The sequence below is a fragment of the Caenorhabditis remanei genome, chromosome IV (genome assembly GCF_010183535.1).
Source record: "Caenorhabditis remanei strain PX506 chromosome IV, whole genome shotgun sequence".
Taxonomy (NCBI): Eukaryota; Metazoa; Nematoda; class Chromadorea; order Rhabditida; family Rhabditidae; genus Caenorhabditis; species Caenorhabditis remanei.
Window position 1 is genome coordinate 24,706,375 of NC_071331.1, and position 16,140 is coordinate 24,722,514.

Here is a 16,140-nt window from a genome sequence, read left to right on the forward strand (position 1 = left end):
ACCTTTTTTTCATCTGAAAAACCCACCATCCAGTCTCCAGAAGTAAAAATCGGCCTTTTTTTGAGTTTTTCTTGTAAAAATCGGCGTATTTTTCAGTTTTTAGGCCAAAATCTGTGTATTTTTGAGGTTTTTAGGATTTCCTGTCTGTATGTGTGCTTGGATGTCCGGATGTCCGCAGAATGAAAATTTCAGGGAGAAAGGACAAAAATCACCGTAAAATCCGGTTTTTAGGGTTTTCCCGGTCAAAAATTTGTGTTTTTATCATTTAAAATCGACTAAAACCGGTGAAAATTACAGAAAAAGGCTTCAGATAGAAAATCTCGGATATTTCTGTCTGTCTGGATGTCCGGATGTCCGCAGAATGAAAATTTCAAGAAGAAAGGTCAAAAATAACCTCGAAATCCGTTTTTTAAGGTTTCTGGGTCAAAAATTCGAGATTTTCAGACAAAAACTGCAATTTTATGCCTGAAATGGCTGAAACCAGTAGAAATTACGTCTGTCTGTGTGTCTCAAGCCAAATTTTCCAGTTTTCGGCTGGTTTTTGTCAAATTCAAAATAATTTTTGTGTTTTCATTCGAAAAAGTTATAAAAATCCCGATTTTTTCAAGTAGGAGCTGAAATTTTCTGGCGATTTTAAAGGTTCCCTACTGAATTTCTGCTTAAAATCGGAAAAAATCTCAAATTCCAAGATAAAAATTGAAGAGAAATCTTCCTTTTTGTGTTTTGGATGGATTTTAACCGATTTTTAGCACTTTCAGACTGAAAGTTTGTGATTTTTCGCATTTATAGCATCAAAACTTCATAAAAAATCATCAAAATCGGCGTATTTTTAAGTTTTTTAGGTTTTTCTGTATGTCTGTGTGTAAATTTGAGATTTTTCTATCGAAATCGAGTAAAAACGCTCAATTTTCTGTCAGTTTGTGTGTTTTAACGGATTTTTAATACTTTCGGACTGAAATTTCATGAATTTTATTTTAATTTTTACAGAGAAAATGGCTGATTTCACTCCGAAATACTCAATCATCCTCCCAACTTACAATGAGAAAGAGAACTTGCCAATTTGCATTTGGCTTATTGAGAAATATCTGAAAGAGGTCTCATACGAGGTGATCATCGTCGACGACGCCTCTCCAGATGGTACCCAAGACGTCGCCAGACTTCTCCAAAAGGAATACGGAGAGAATAAGATACTTTTGAAACCACGTGCCGGAAAGTTGGGTCTCGGCACCGCCTATTCCCACGGTCTATCGTTCGCACGTGGTGATTTCATTATTCTAATGGACGCCGACTTGTCACATCATCCAAAATTCATTCCGGAAATGATCGCGTTACAGCAGAAATATAAAGTGAGGCATTGCCCTAAAATACCCCGGATTTTCAGTTATTTTTTGGTGAAAATCCAAATTTTCGAACATTTTTAGCCTAGAGCACAGTCTCCCAGACTCCGAGTAAGAACTGCAAGGAAATTTTTGATCTACCCTCATGAAACGAAAAATTTGAGAAATTAGCAGGTCTAAAACGTTATTACTTTAATTTTTAGCGTAAAGCTCAAGGTCAGAAGTAAGAAAATTTCAGTTTTAGAATTATTCTGAGAGCATTATCCAACCATTCAATCCAAAAACTCCTGGTTTCAGATACTTTTTCAAGTCGAAAAGGCAATTTTTCATTTTGATTTCGGAAAAATCTATGGGATTTGTTCATTTCTCAACATTATCCAACGAATGATAGCTCAAATCGTGCTCCGAAGTATTTTACACATTTCTGTAGGACGGTTTTTCAATTTGCTCATTAGTTTTTGAGAAATCGATCAAATTCCGAATTTCTTTCAATTTTTTGTTATTTTCTCGAAAACTAATGAGCAAATTGAAAAACCGTCCTACAGAAATGTGTAAAAATCTCTGGAGCACGATTTGAGCTATCATTCGTTGGATAATGTTGAGAAATGAACAAACCCCGTAGATTTTTCCGAAATCAAAATGAAAAATTGCCTTTTCGACTTGAAAAAGTATCTGAAACCAGGAGTTTTTGGATTGAATGGGTGGATAATGCTCTCAGAATAATTCTAAAACTGAAATTTTCTTACTTCTGACCTTGAGCTTTACGCTAAAAATTAAAGTAATAACGTTTTAGACCTGCTAATTTCTCAAAATTTTCGTTTCATGAGGGTAGATCAAAAATTTCCTTGCAGTTCTTACTCGTAGTCTGGGAGACTGTGTAGAGAGAGAAAAAATCCGGAATCCACGAGAATGGTCTGATTTGGGGTCCAAAAAGTTGGAAAATCGGTTTTTGAGACGAAAAATTAGTAAAAGTAGGGAATTTTCAGCTGAAAATAGTAAAAAATCCGGGGTTTTAGCTGAAAATCCCCTACTTTTACTCATTTCTCGCCTCGAAAACCGATTTTCCAACCTTTTGGACCCCAAATCACACCATTCTTATCGATTCCAGATTTTTTTTCTCTCTGGGCTAAAATGGAGGAAAATCAGGATTTTCAGCTTGAAAATAGTCGAAAATCGGGATTTTCAGCTGAAAATTGAGAAATCTGCTTTTCACCTTCAAAATGGCTGAAAATGATGGAGTTAGAGAGAAAAATCCAACCTTTGGCTTAAAATCATAGTTTTAGAGTTTAAAAACTGGAATCCATGAGAATTCCAGGGCAAAAAGTTAGAACGTCGGTTTTTGGGACGAAAAATGAGTAAAAGTAGGGGATTTTCGGCCAGAAACGGTCAAAAATCTGGATTTTAGCTGAAAATCCCCTACGTTTACTCATTTTTCTTCCAAAAAACCGATTTTCCAACTTTTTGCCCTGGAATCCTCATGGATTCCAGATTTTTAACTCTAAAACTATGATTTTAAGCCAAAAATTAGATTTTTCACTCTAAATCTATAATTTCCAGCCGTTTTGAAGGTGAAAAGCAGATTTCTAGCCTGAAAATCTGGATTTTCGACTATTTTTTAGCTGAAAATCCCCTTTTTTTAAACTCATTTTTCGTCCCAAAATACTAATTTCCTAATTTCCCATTTTCAGCTCGACATTGTGACTGGAACTCGCTACAAAGCCGGCGGAGGTGTTAGTGGATGGGATTTGAAGCGTAAAACGATCAGTAAAGGCGCCAATTTCTTGGCTCAATTCCTTTTGAATCCAGGAGTCTCTGATTTGACTGGATCGTTCCGCCTTTATAAAAGAGATGTTCTGGCGAAGTTGATCGCCGAAAGTGTTAGCAAGGGATACGTTTTTCAGGTAAAAAATCAAGAATAAATTGAAATTTCAGAGTGATTTTTATAAAAATTGCATTACTGATAGAGTAACGTGTCGACCAAATTTTCGATGATTTTTGAATCGAAAATTGATAGATCACAGTCGATAGGTGGTCGAGTCGATGACTAGAAAATGAATCGCGACTCGACGATAAACAAAAAGTCATGATTATCGCCTCAAAATTATCGATGACTATCGACGATCATGATCACTGGTGATTATCGATAATTTTTCGACCGGCGATTATCGATAGTCGGTCGACGATTATCGATAATCGTCGATCGTCGCGGCGATCGGCGATTATCGACGATTATCGACGATAATGAGCAAAAATAAAAGACTCCAGAAACGGTTTTAAATGGTTCAAACTGGTCAAAAATGGTGTTTTGATAGATTTCTGAAGCTACTCTATCAATTTACACCAAGAAAAACATTTTTAAACAAAATTATTTTTTTCATTTTTTTTGAAAAATTTGAAAAAAAATTTTTCTTTCATTTTTAAATTTTTTTTGATGGAATCAATAGAGGACTCTTACAAGACTATCAAAACACTATTTTTGACCAGTTTGAGCCATTTAAAACCGTTTCCGGAGTCTTTTATTTTTGCTCATTATCGACGATAATCGTCGATAATCGTCGATAATCGCCGATCGCCGCGACGATCGACGATTATCGATAATCGTCGACCGACTATCGATAATCGCCGGTCGATAAATTATCGATAATCATGAGTGATCATGATCGTCGATAGTCATCGATAATTTAGAGATGATAATCATGACTTTTTGATTATCGTCGAGTCTCGACTCATTTTTTGGTCATCGACTAAACTAAAGTTTGATCAAATCGACATGATTTTCCCGATTATCGTCGACTCTATCGATGATCATAGCGATCGACACGTTACTCTAATTACTGATCCAAATCGGGTTACTGTAGGTTTTGGATCCTGGATCCAAAATTTTAAGATCGGGGTTACTGTAGGTTTTGGATCCTGGATCCAAAATTTTAGGATCGGGGTTACTGTAGATTTTGGATCCTGGATCCAAAATTTTAAGATCGGGGTTACTGTAGGTTTTGGATCCTGGATCCAAAATTTTAGGATCGAGGTTACTGTAGGTTTTGGATCCTGGATCCAAAATTTTAGGATCGGGTTACTGTAGGTTTTGGATCCAGGATCCAAAATTTTATGATCTGTGTTACTGTAGGTGTACCCACCCCGGGAGGCTAGGATGACTAGAGCATTGCAGAAGCCTAAGCCTCAGCTCCCAAGGGGATACTGTAGCATAAAGAATATAGGATCGGGGTACGGTAGCGGGATCCAGGATCATAGGATCATAGCTCAGTACGAAGTTTTGAAAATTTGAATTGCTCGAATTTTTGGACTTTTTTCGCGAAAAAGTTTATGATTCAGAGATTATTAGCAGCCCACCCCTCTTACAACTGCGCCCCACCGCAAACGAGAGAGTATCTGTGAGAGACGCAGAGTTTTTTTTCTGTTTTTTCTCGCTCCGACACCGATTTTCACAGTTTTTGACCTATGCGCGAGAAAAAAAGAAAATCTGTGTCGGAGCGAGAAGAAACAGTAAAAAACTCTGCGTCTCTCTCACCGATACTCTCTCGTTTGCGAAGGGGCGCAGTTGTAAGAGGGGTGGGCTGCTAGTAGAAGAAATTCTGAAAATTTATCAAAAATTGAAAAATTTTCAAAAAAAAAGTACGAAAAAACCCAAAATTTGCAAGATTTTTCGAAAAAATCTCATTTTTTTCAAATAATTTTTAAAATTTCAGATGGAAATGATGTTCCGCGCGAAAAAGTCGGGCTACCGCATCGGTGAAGTGCCCATCACGTTCGTCGATCGATTCTTTGGAGTGTCGAAACTCGGAAGTCAGGAAATTGTCGATTACGCCAAGGGGCTCTTGTATCTGTTCGCTTTCGTTTGGTGATTGGATTCGCCTGTGGGGAAATTGGAAACTTCTGTGATTTAATTATTTAATTATTTAATTGTTTAATTAATTGGGATTTTTCGAAAATGTTTAATTGGAAAAGTCATGTAGCTTTACCTTGGGAACCGCTTTTGTACTTTTTTAAATGTATTTTTTATTAAATATAAAATTCGTGAACTACCACTACACTAATTTTTTCACCCCACTGAAAGCATTCCATTAATTATTTGTTTTTTTTGTACATTTTCACACTTTTTTCTCAATTATTCCAGTTTCAATCGGACATTCTTGTAAGCTTTTTACGCCTTTTTCAGTTTCAGCCCCCTCCTCTTTCAGATTTTCGACCATTTCTAGTCTAAAATACGAAATTTCCTCAGGTTTTGCTGAAAATCTCGTATTTTTACGCTAAAATCCGGATTTTCGACCATTTTTAGCCTAAAATCTAAATTTTCACTCATTTTTTCGCAGTTTTAAGAAGCGTGTCGTGCTAATGCAAGAAAAAATGAGTGAAAATTTAAATTTTCAGCTAAAAAATGGTCGAAAATCCAGATTTTCAGCGAAAAATTGAGGAAAATTCGTAATTTTGTCTATAAATTGCCAAAAATCCGGCGATTTTTCAGATTTATGAACTATTTGAGTGCTTTCCGATTATTGGTTCACTTTTCTCTCCTACTCTTCCTTCTCATCTCATGTAAACCAAAGAATCAAACTCGTCACGTACAAAAAAGCAAGTTGCATTCAAAGAAGAGTGGAATTGAGAAGAAGCCGAAGGAAGTGGTGACACCGGCGATTCAGTCGGATCCAGCTGGAACACCGAAACCGTCGAATGAGGATGGTCAGGCACCGGGAAATGCAGCGATGAAATCGAATAGGAATAAGAATAAGGAGAAAACGACACGAGCGGATCCTATTCAGCGAGATGTAAGGGTTGAGCAGCTCCTTATTGGTTCAGATAATGTAGAAAACCGGTTTTCAAAAAGAAAAAAACATAAAACCCGCAAAGGGGGTCGATCCCCGGACCCTCCACCTATCAGCGCCCCTCACTACCACTTAGCCATCCAGCCGCTCGTTGTGTGGTAGCTCGTTGCCTATACGAACCCGCGACTCCTCGCGATTTGGCGCATTGCCGATTTGGCGCTAATGAGGAATGAGCAGCAAAAACATCCAACTTTTCTGGAGTTTTGTACTTTTCAACTATTAAAGAGCAGATTCAAAATAGGAGTAATTTCCAGAGTAACATCCAACCACCCCCTTCATCGGCCACATTCCAACTATGTACAACTCAGGAGGAAGAGGTTCAGAGCAAGAAAAGTATGAGTTAATCTTGAAATTTTAATCTTCGAAATTGGATTTTTTTGCAGAACCAGTATTGAAGGAAGAGTATTTCGAAGATCAGAACGATGATGACACCTTGGTGTGTGTGAAGAGTATTGAGAATTGATTTTGTATTATGTTATAAATCGGAACACAATTCTTGTTTTTTTCCTCAATTTTCGCTCTTGATATTGAAAACCTAGACAAGAAACATAAGCAATATTGATAGAAAACCCCAGGGATCTGACTTGTTATGGGTCGAACATTTGACCCCATTTTTCTCGAATACCAGACGTCGAGGGTAAAAACTGAATATATATTTGGAATCAGCGCATTTTTAGCTTTCCAATGGTATATGTCAAGTTCCATATCTCTATAACCCTCCCTAGTGAGTCAATGCTCAAAGATACCAGCTGATCGCCTTACCCGCCCTAAGTGGCGTCACGCCCTCTTTACTTATTAATCTTCTCCCTACGTTCAGCAATGCACGGTGGTGGCTCAGTGGTGAACATCTTTGGTCAGCGTTCCGGGACTTTTTGGTTCGATTCCTTCCCTGTTGAAACCTTTTTTTCTTATTTATTTCTCTTCTTTTCGCTTCTTTTAAATGGATGCTATCACTGAAAACCAGATTTTGGACAGCATCTGCTATGTACCTGACTACTTCTGACTAATTAGATGTAAACCAAAACGAGGCGCCTGGAAACAGAATCTTCTGCGGGGTAAACAACAACAAATATATATTATTTGGTACGGAAGGGAAATATTTGAAAACGTAGGAGAGAGAGCAAGTGAAGCGTAGGGTCCTCTCTAATGAATCTGAATCACACACACACAATCATTTCTCACCTGACAAACGACTCCGCCTATCAGAATGACATATAAAGGAAGTGGTATGCGGAAGAAGAATTATAAGTATCGGATAGGAAGACGATCGAAATCTTTCATTATCATGTTAAGCACTATCACCTCACCCACTTACGCCCATTGGCAACAGCATTACGGTGAGTGGTCCATGACGAGTTCCGAAACATCAGTGTTCCGTTTCACGGTGATTGAGCAACAAAAATTACTCAAGTGTGAAAGTGTGAGAGCATCTGAAATAGATGGAAGGGTAAAGAGCTGTAGAAGGTGTCATTTTAATTGGCGAACTGTAATTAGCGATAATTAACAAACTAGGGAAGGTTATGGAGTCGTGGGACTTGACCTATGGTAATTCACAAATCTTTCAATTTCGATGTCACTTAAAGGGGGACTGCGCTATTCGAATTGAAAATATTTTTTTACATGAATCGACGCAGAATTTAGGCTGGACAAAAAAATTCTCTTGAAGGTAGGTCCGGAAATTTGATTCAAGAAAGTTATGAGCTGTCAAAGTTGTCAAATCGTGCCTTTATGGTACACTTTTTCGTTGAATTTTTCATTGAATTTTCCCATGGTGCACGTGAAAGTATAATACATTTCTAATAAAAACGTCATTCTTTTTTATAAAAATTATTTTATTGGCGGAACTGAAAAATCTAAATATGTTTACTCGATATTTGACCTGAATGTCACCTTCTGAAAACGGTTACCAGTTTGATTTACTGTAAGACTCCAGAGATGTTCCTGGTTGCCTGTACATTTCCATTTCAGTTTTTGTTCTAGTCACAATCTCTTCCTCATCCATATCCATAGGAAGTATAGCACTTTTTTTCAAAATGTCTTATTACCTCCTGGACACTCCGATTCAAAAACAATTCCTTTGTCATATTCAATACCTGGTCTCTCCACAAGTTTTTAGATGGCGATTTTCTAGATTTCATAATCAATTTTTTTGTTTTACAAAAGAAAGGAGACTTGAAATCACTTTTCTTTCTCCAGCGGCTTCTTCAAATTAAAGAGCATTCCAATGTATAACTGCCATTTCGGATCGCATATCATATCCAGATTTATCACTATAAATTGAGATTTTCTGAAGTTTTTTCCAGAAACGTACATGAAATGATCTTTTGGAAGATATCGGGTGCACAAAAAGTGGAAGTTCTCTAAACTGGAAGTCTCGAAATTCTTTTGTATACAAACTACAATCGAATAAAAAAGTTAGGAAAAAAAACAAACCGAAAAAATTGAGAGCATCGAGATTTTATGCTCTCTAGTGCATAATCTCTGGAGTCTTACAGTAAATCAAACTGGTAACCGTTTTCAGAAGGTGACATTCAGGTCAAATATCGAGTAAACATATTTAGATTTTTCAGTTCCGCCAATAAAATAATTTTTATAAAAAAGAATGACGTTTTTATTAGAAATGTATTATACTTTCACGTGCACCATGGGAAAATTCAATGAAAAAGTGTACCATAAAGGCACGATTTGACAACTTTGACAGCTCATAACTTTTTTGAATCAAATTTCCGGACCTACCTTCAAGAGAATTTTTTTGTCCAGCCTAAATTCTGCGTCGATTCATGTAAAAAAATATTTTCAATTCGAATAGCGCAGTCCCCCTTTAAGGATCCTAGGGGAAGGTCGTCATTGTGAAGATATAAGATGTGTTATATACCATTGTAAAGCTGAGAAAACGCTGATTCCAAATATATATTCAGTTTTTGCCCTCGAGGCCTAGTATTCGAGAAAAATGGGGTCAAAGTTTGGACCGGTGACATCCCTTGGAGTCATTACCCCTAAGATATCAGAAACTGGTTTTCATATCTTTTTCATATCTTTTTTACTTGACAAGTGATATGGAAAAGGTTCTTACTGTCTACGTTAAAATTTGGCTTATTAAAACGTAAAAATCTTAAATTTTCGGTCAAAATACTCATATACATGTCACCCCTGGTTCTAGCCCGCCGCTCATCTTTCACACACCATATCTCTCCAAGAGTCGGAGCAATAAAAACATTGTCAACTAGTAAAATGTAGCCCATAAAATTCTCTACATTTTACTAGTTGACAACTTTTTGATAGCTATTTACCCCGAGGAGATACGGTAGCTACAAGTTGAGAGTCTACTACCAAGAGAGAGAGAGAGGGCGCAGACAGTTAGAGTGTCTCGTTTCTCTGCGTCTCTTTCATAACCGATTTTTTAGACGTTTCTAGACTAAAAATAGGAGTTTTTTCCCAATTTTTCACTTACTTTCGGTCAAATCGGTGGAGTAACCGGGTTTTTGGGCGAAAGAGCCTTTTCGCTTGTCTGAAAATTGCCATTTTTTCCGATCTTTGACCCCATTTTTCTCGAATACCAGGGGTCCAGGGCAAAAACTTAATATATATTTGGAATCAGCGTGTTTTCAGCTTTCCAATAATATATAACATATCTTATATCTTCACACTTACGCCCTTCGCTGAACAGTATCTTAATGAGCATATCCTCGCTCTCTTCATGTCTCTCCTAACGTCCCCTATCCCAGTTCCAGAAGACCGTGATTGCTTGATGAAATGTTGTAACATCCCTCGAGTATTGGATCCTCCCTACCGATTCAGACTTCCCTCCACCATAATACCGAAAACCGAGCTGCCCGATGAGGAATGGGCAAAGTCGTTCAAAGGCAATGAAGGTATTTCTTTAGTTCCCCCTTACTTGGATCCCGGGTCAAGATGGAGTTACGGGCCGAGACGCGGTATATGGTTGGAAAGCTCAGAAAGCGCTGATTTCAATTATATATTCAGTTTTTGGCCTCGAGGTCTGGTAATCGAGAAAATCGAGATCAAAGTTTGGACCCTCTGACAAGTCTAACTCGATTTTCTCGAATACCAGGCCTCGATGGCAAAAACTGAATATATATTTGAAACCAGCATAATTTCAGCTTTCAAATGATATTTGTCATGTACCATATCTCCATGACCCTCCCTCGCGAGCAGGCTTGGTCGAGGTCGGGAAATCGGGATACTCGATTTCTCGGTTTTCCCGACTTTTTTCGGGAAAATTTTCCGACGAGAATTTTCCCGAAAAATTTTTTCGAGAATTTTTCCCGACCGGGAATTTTCTCGAAAAAAATTTTCGCGATTTTTTCCCGACGGGAAATTTCCCGAAAATTTTCGGGAAAATCGGGAAATTTTTTGTAACAGTAATATTCAAAAGTTCGAAATTTTCCATTTCTTTTTACAGGGTTTCAACCGATTTTTTGTTGTTTTTGAACATAATACTTCTCAATTTTCACCTACGGTGCTCCAAAATAGAAAACTATTGAGTGCTGAAAGGTTTTCGAAACTGATGTTTCTCCAGCAAAACGTTTAATTGATGGGGTACCAATCTCGAACTGTGAAACCAAGTATACATTAATGAATAAAAATAAAATCTATCGAAAAATAGTTATTTTTAAGTCATTTGAAGTCAGTTTGACAAAATTCTCGAATTTCTCGAAAATTCTCGATTTTCCCGAAAAAAAGTTTCGAGAAAAATTTCGAGTACTCGATTTCCCGAAAAAAAATTTCGAGAAATTTTTTCGTTCTCGATTTTCCCGAAAAGTTTTTCTCGACCAAACCTGCTCGCGAGTCAATGATCAAAATTATGAGCTGATCGCCTTACCCACCAAACTACGATAAAGTGGCGTGACGCCCTCTTTACTTATTAATCTTCTCCCTTCGTTCTCCAGTGCGCGCCGGTGGCTCAGTGGTGAACATCTTTGGTCGGCGTTCCGGCACTTTTTGGTTCGATTCCTTGCCCTCTTCAATCTTTTTTTTTTGAAAAGGAAACCGGCTGGGATATCGGTATCCAAAACTTTTTTCGAATTTTGCTCAACATTGAACCTCTGACCCAACGATTCTTAACCAGTTTTGGAAATCGGCTGTCGGTTTCCTTCTCGAGGATCATTCCCTAGTTATCCTTTTCCATAACAGATATTCTCCTAGTGTCTTGTGTGTTGTAAAACGGGGCAGTCATTGTTCCAGAAAATTAGAAATTTTTTGTGGAGGGCGCCAAAAAAGTTTGTTAATTAGTTGTGGGGAGGCTTAATGGGTGTGCGTTTTTTGGGAGGGGAAGAGATGAAATTTAGCTGCGGATATGTTTTCGCTATCGAAACTGAAGAAAATTGTGTGCGAAATTGAGAGAAACTCAGAGAAAAAGGGCATTTCGGTGGAGCGCATTTGTAATAACACATATTTCAGAAATTTCTTAAAAAGACGGTAATCGAAAATTGACTTTTTTTTGCTATTTTTACATGAAAATCAATAAAACATATCCCAAGAGAATCTCAAAACTTCATTTCAAAAATGCAAAAAAAAGTTGGCACCGCAGGGAATCGAACCCACACCTTTCCCCACGCCACTCCGCCTCACTACCGCCTGCGCCACGCGGACGGAAAGCTATAGGTGTCGATAAGGTAATGACGTGGCAGTTGTCGCCTGTCAAACTTTGACCTTGTTTTTCTCAAATATCAGATGTCGTAGGGAAAATCTGAATATATATTTGGAATCAGCGTGATTTCAGCTTTCTAATGATATAGGTCATGAGCCGGAAGTCAAAAAACACAAAAAACTCAAATTCTTTTAGTCCTTATAAATTCAAATGATTTTCTCATTTTCTCATTTTCCCGCAAAACTGTAAGTCTAGTGAAGCGCATTTGCACACCACTTGATAGAGTCGCCGCTCAGCCAAATCGGGTGTTTATAACGTAGCCGAACGATACGGTAAAAACACAAAAAATGCATCTCTTTTTAACTTCCCATCCATATTTTTCTATTCCATATGTATTTCCCTTTCCCCCATTCATATTTCCCTCTTTTCCATCCCCACCAATTCCATCCAATCCTCATTCATCAAATAGGGCGGGGACGTCTCCCCTAAACCCCGCCCCCATCTCCTCTCTCTTCCTAAATCCATAGTGGTAGTGACCTACTCCAAGGGGCGGAGCCTAATCTTCTAGTGTGTGTGCATCCAAGGGCAGCCAAACGGTTGATTGCTTGTGTGCCCCTTCTCTCTACTAAAGAAATGGAACCTCTCGCTCCGATATGGAGAACTTATCCATACTCTTCATATCCAACTCACCCACAATTTCAGTTTGGTACGTTTTTCTGTTTTTTCGGGTTTTTTTAAAGGATTTTTTGTCATTTCAAACTTTCTATAAACCTTTAAAGTCCCTTTCCCCCTAATGAGTATACTACTACCTCAATTTGTTCAACCGTAAAGTTTGGACATGGAAAAGTACATACACATTTTCCTTGAGTGACGTACTTTTTGATGTGATTCCAACTGTTTTGATAAGAAATTTGGTCAAGTGGAAGATTGCTTCTTATTGGTGTATCATTAGAGTACAAAAGTACAACGTTTTGGTGTCAGAAGTCGGAGCTTATGGGGGGACCAGGCCAAGAAGTCTTAGCTAAGGAAATTTCGATATCACTTAGGAAAGGCCTCTAGGGAAGGTCGTCAGTGTGGAGATATGGGATGTTACTTATATCATTGGAAAGCTCAGAAAACGCTGATTCCAAATATATATTCAATTTTTGCCATCGATGTCTGGTATTCGAGAAAAATGGGGTCAAAATTCCGCTTCACTTAATGGCTTGCCAACGGTCCCAACCTTTGACGCATTTTTTGTGAAAATAGCCGTTTCTTGAGCTTTTTGCTGGGGAAAGTCAGATTTTTTGGCATTTTTTATAGAACATTTCTTATATTTGAGAATTTTTCTTAAGAAAATCGGGTATATGTTTGCTCCGATTTTTTAAAGTTGTTCTTGAAAAATCGGGTTTTTTGAGTTTCTGAATGTATCAGAGCCCAAAAAGACAGGGACATGGGACATGGCTTATATCATTGGAAAGCTGAAATCACGCTGATTCCAAATATATATTTAGTTTTTACCCTCGAGGTCTGGTATTCGAGAAAAATGGGGAAATTTTTTTCATATTTCGCACTTCAATAGGGTAATCACCATTCTTGCAATCCGGGCCGAAAAAATCGTATCGAGTTGGTTAAGAGCTCAAATGATAGGTATATGGGCGTGTCATCAGACAAAATCAGAGAAAAAAACTTTGAAGAAAATCCTATCGAAAATCCACAGAGTCCCCGAGCCGGCCTTAACTGGTGAAAAATTGGGCCGAACACTTTTCCCCGACCCGTAGTCTCTTGGATTTTCTGCGTAGTTTTTTTTAATTGTCTGATGACAGGTCCAAGTACCTATAATTTAAGGTATAAACCAACCCGATACGATTTTTTTGAAGAAAGTTATTTAAGAAAAACCGTCGGCCCGTATTGCAAGTATGGTAATAACTGAGGAAACTTTGACCCCATTTTTCTCGAATACCAGACCTCGGGGGCAAAAACGAAATATATATTTGGAATCAGCGTTTTCTCAGCTTTCCAATGATATATAACACATCCCACCACTTCATGACCTTCCCTAGTTAGCTAGCCAGTTTCCTCATATTTATCGTCCCGGTTATTTCAAAATAACTTTTTGAGAGTCTTGCTAGATTTTAGCCATGTTACGAGTTTCACCATCATCTAGTACTGTACACATTTTTGCAGACCCCCTAATTTCAGATGGAAGTCACACGGGTGTCAATCAACTGGGCGGTGTGTTTGTCAACGGGCGGCCCCTACCAGACACAATACGGGCTCAGATCGTCGATATGTCACAACGGGGAACACGGCCATGCGATATTTCGAGACAGTTGAAGTGAGTCACCTTACAGACTATAGATTACAGATTACAGAGTTTGACAGTCAACCTATGAAGTCCTAAACCTGTAATGAGCCAATAAATTGCAGAGTCTCTCACGGATGTGTCTCGAAAATCCTGGGACGTTTCTACTCGACAGGATCTGTCAGGCCAGGTATGTTGTTGATGGTGGTGGGGAGGGGGTACTGTACTTGAGTGATTCAACACACACACAATAGTTTCTAAACAGCCGTGTCACACTCTTATTGAGGAGGTTTTTCTGTGCTACAGTATCCCCATGGTGACTCAGAATCTCATATCCAATTCAAATTCCAGGAGTAATCGGCGGATCAAAACCAAAAGTCGCCACCCCAAGAGTTGTCGAATGTATCGCTGGATACAAACGTGTCAACCCCACAATGTTCGCATGGGAGATCCGTCAGAAGCTGATTGAAGACCAAATCTGTGGGGAGGATAATGTGCCGTCGGTTTCCTCTATCAACCGGATAGTTCGCAATAAGGTAACACCCTCATCTATGACTTAATTATCTCCTAATTATCCCAATTCCAGGACTTCCAGACATTCATGTCTCAAACTTCTAGTCCCCCCTCCACCACCACCTCATCCACATCTTCCAACTCCCAGGGGTCTACTCGGTCATCTCAAAACCAAAATCGACAGAACCAAATTCGATTACCACCAATTCCACCACCACCTTCACAAACACAACAACAATTGACTGCTACAGTACTACCGACTCCGCCCACCTTTGCGATGCCAGGAAGTTAGTTTTTTAAGGGGGCTTTTTGATCGTGGAACTATAGAACGTGACTTATATCATTGGAAAGATGAAGTCACGCTGATTCTGAATATGTATTCAGTTTTTATCCTCGACACCGGATATTTGAGAAAAATGGGTCAAAGTTTGAACTCTCTGGACAAGTTACCTTACAGCCATTAACTTACATCATTACCTTAGGTCGTCAGTTTGAAGATATATAATGTGTTATATATCATTAGAAAGCTGAAATTATGCTGATTCCAAATATATATTCAGTTTTTTTCCCTGGAGGTCTGGTATTCGAGAAAAATGGGGTCAAAGTTCGGAAAAATTGATAAAAATTTTGAACTTTTTGAAAGCTTTTCCGAAAACGTCGAATCTTTGACAATACTTCAGAATTCAATCGAATGCTAGTTATACATGGCGTTTTTAAATGTAAAATTTTTCAAAAATTCAAAAAATTTGATCAAAACTTTTCTTGAAGCCGGGCCATGCCGAGCCGGGTCTTGTTGAAATTCGACAATTTTGCTAATTTTCACATGAAAATCAATAAAACATTTCCCAAGAGAATCTCAAAACTTCATTTCAAAAATGCAAAAAAATTTTCGCGCAGGCGGGAATCGAACCCTCACCTCCCCCCACGCCACTCCGCCTCACTACCGCCTGCGCCACACGGGCGTAAACTAAAATACATCGCTAAGGTAATGACGTGGCAGTTGTCGCCTGTCAAACTTTGAAGTCATTTTTCTCGATTACCAAATGTCGTAGAAAAAATCTGAATACATATTTGGAATCAGTGTTTTCCGGGCTTTCCAGTGATATATGTCATGTCGCGTATCTCAAAATTTTAAATTTTTTGAACAAAGTTTTCTTCTATAATTCTGTAATTCCAGCCTACTCCATCAACGGTCTCCTCGGGAGTCTCCCCCATCCCAGTCTTCTCGATGACAAGTCCTTTCATCTCTCTCACGCCGACATGTCTCTCGTCTATCCGACGTCTGGATCCATCGGTGAGCACGACTGGACAATGCGTGCTCCAATATGTATTCTCCCTCCCAACTATTGTGGTGGGCAGCTGTGAAGTGCGCTCTATTGAGAATCTGGTGGTGGGGATTCTCAATAGAGCGCGTTATGTAAATACTTATTATATTTGGCCATTTCTCTGTGATTTTTCCCTTCTCAACTTTTCCATGATTTCATATTCTAAATCTAAATATATAAATAAATTAATATTCTCAATTTGATTGACACCACCAAGTTAATTTTCTTA

At 38.4% G+C, this 16,140-nt stretch overlaps 3 protein-coding genes across 3 annotated transcripts; all 3 read left to right on the forward strand.

Moving 5' to 3' along the window:
- Positions 1-992: 992 nt before the first annotated feature.
- On the forward strand, positions 993-5,200 carry GCK72_016139 (uncharacterized protein; the record flags this gene model as incomplete). The annotated part of the gene is made up of 3 exons (XM_053731347.1): positions 993-1,346; positions 3,026-3,238; positions 5,045-5,200. 3 exons carry the CDS (start codon positions 993-995, stop codon positions 5,198-5,200), a joined length of 723 nt encoding a protein of 240 aa, XP_053586119.1.
- Positions 5,201-5,824: 624 nt separating this feature from the next.
- Positions 5,825-6,641, forward strand: GCK72_016140 (uncharacterized protein; the record flags this gene model as incomplete). Its single annotated transcript, XM_003090543.2, has 3 exons — positions 5,825-6,121; positions 6,433-6,511; positions 6,562-6,641. 3 exons carry the CDS (start codon positions 5,825-5,827, stop codon positions 6,639-6,641), a joined length of 456 nt encoding a protein of 151 aa, XP_003090591.1.
- A 5,781-nt stretch (positions 6,642-12,422) lies between these two features.
- GCK72_016141 (uncharacterized protein) lies at positions 12,423-15,951 on the forward strand (the record flags this gene model as incomplete). The annotated part of the gene is made up of 6 exons (XM_003090546.2): positions 12,423-12,495; positions 13,956-14,106; positions 14,199-14,263; positions 14,425-14,609; positions 14,660-14,873; positions 15,764-15,951. 6 exons carry the CDS (start codon positions 12,423-12,425, stop codon positions 15,949-15,951), a joined length of 876 nt encoding a protein of 291 aa, XP_003090594.2.
- Positions 15,952-16,140: the final 189 nt, after the last annotated feature.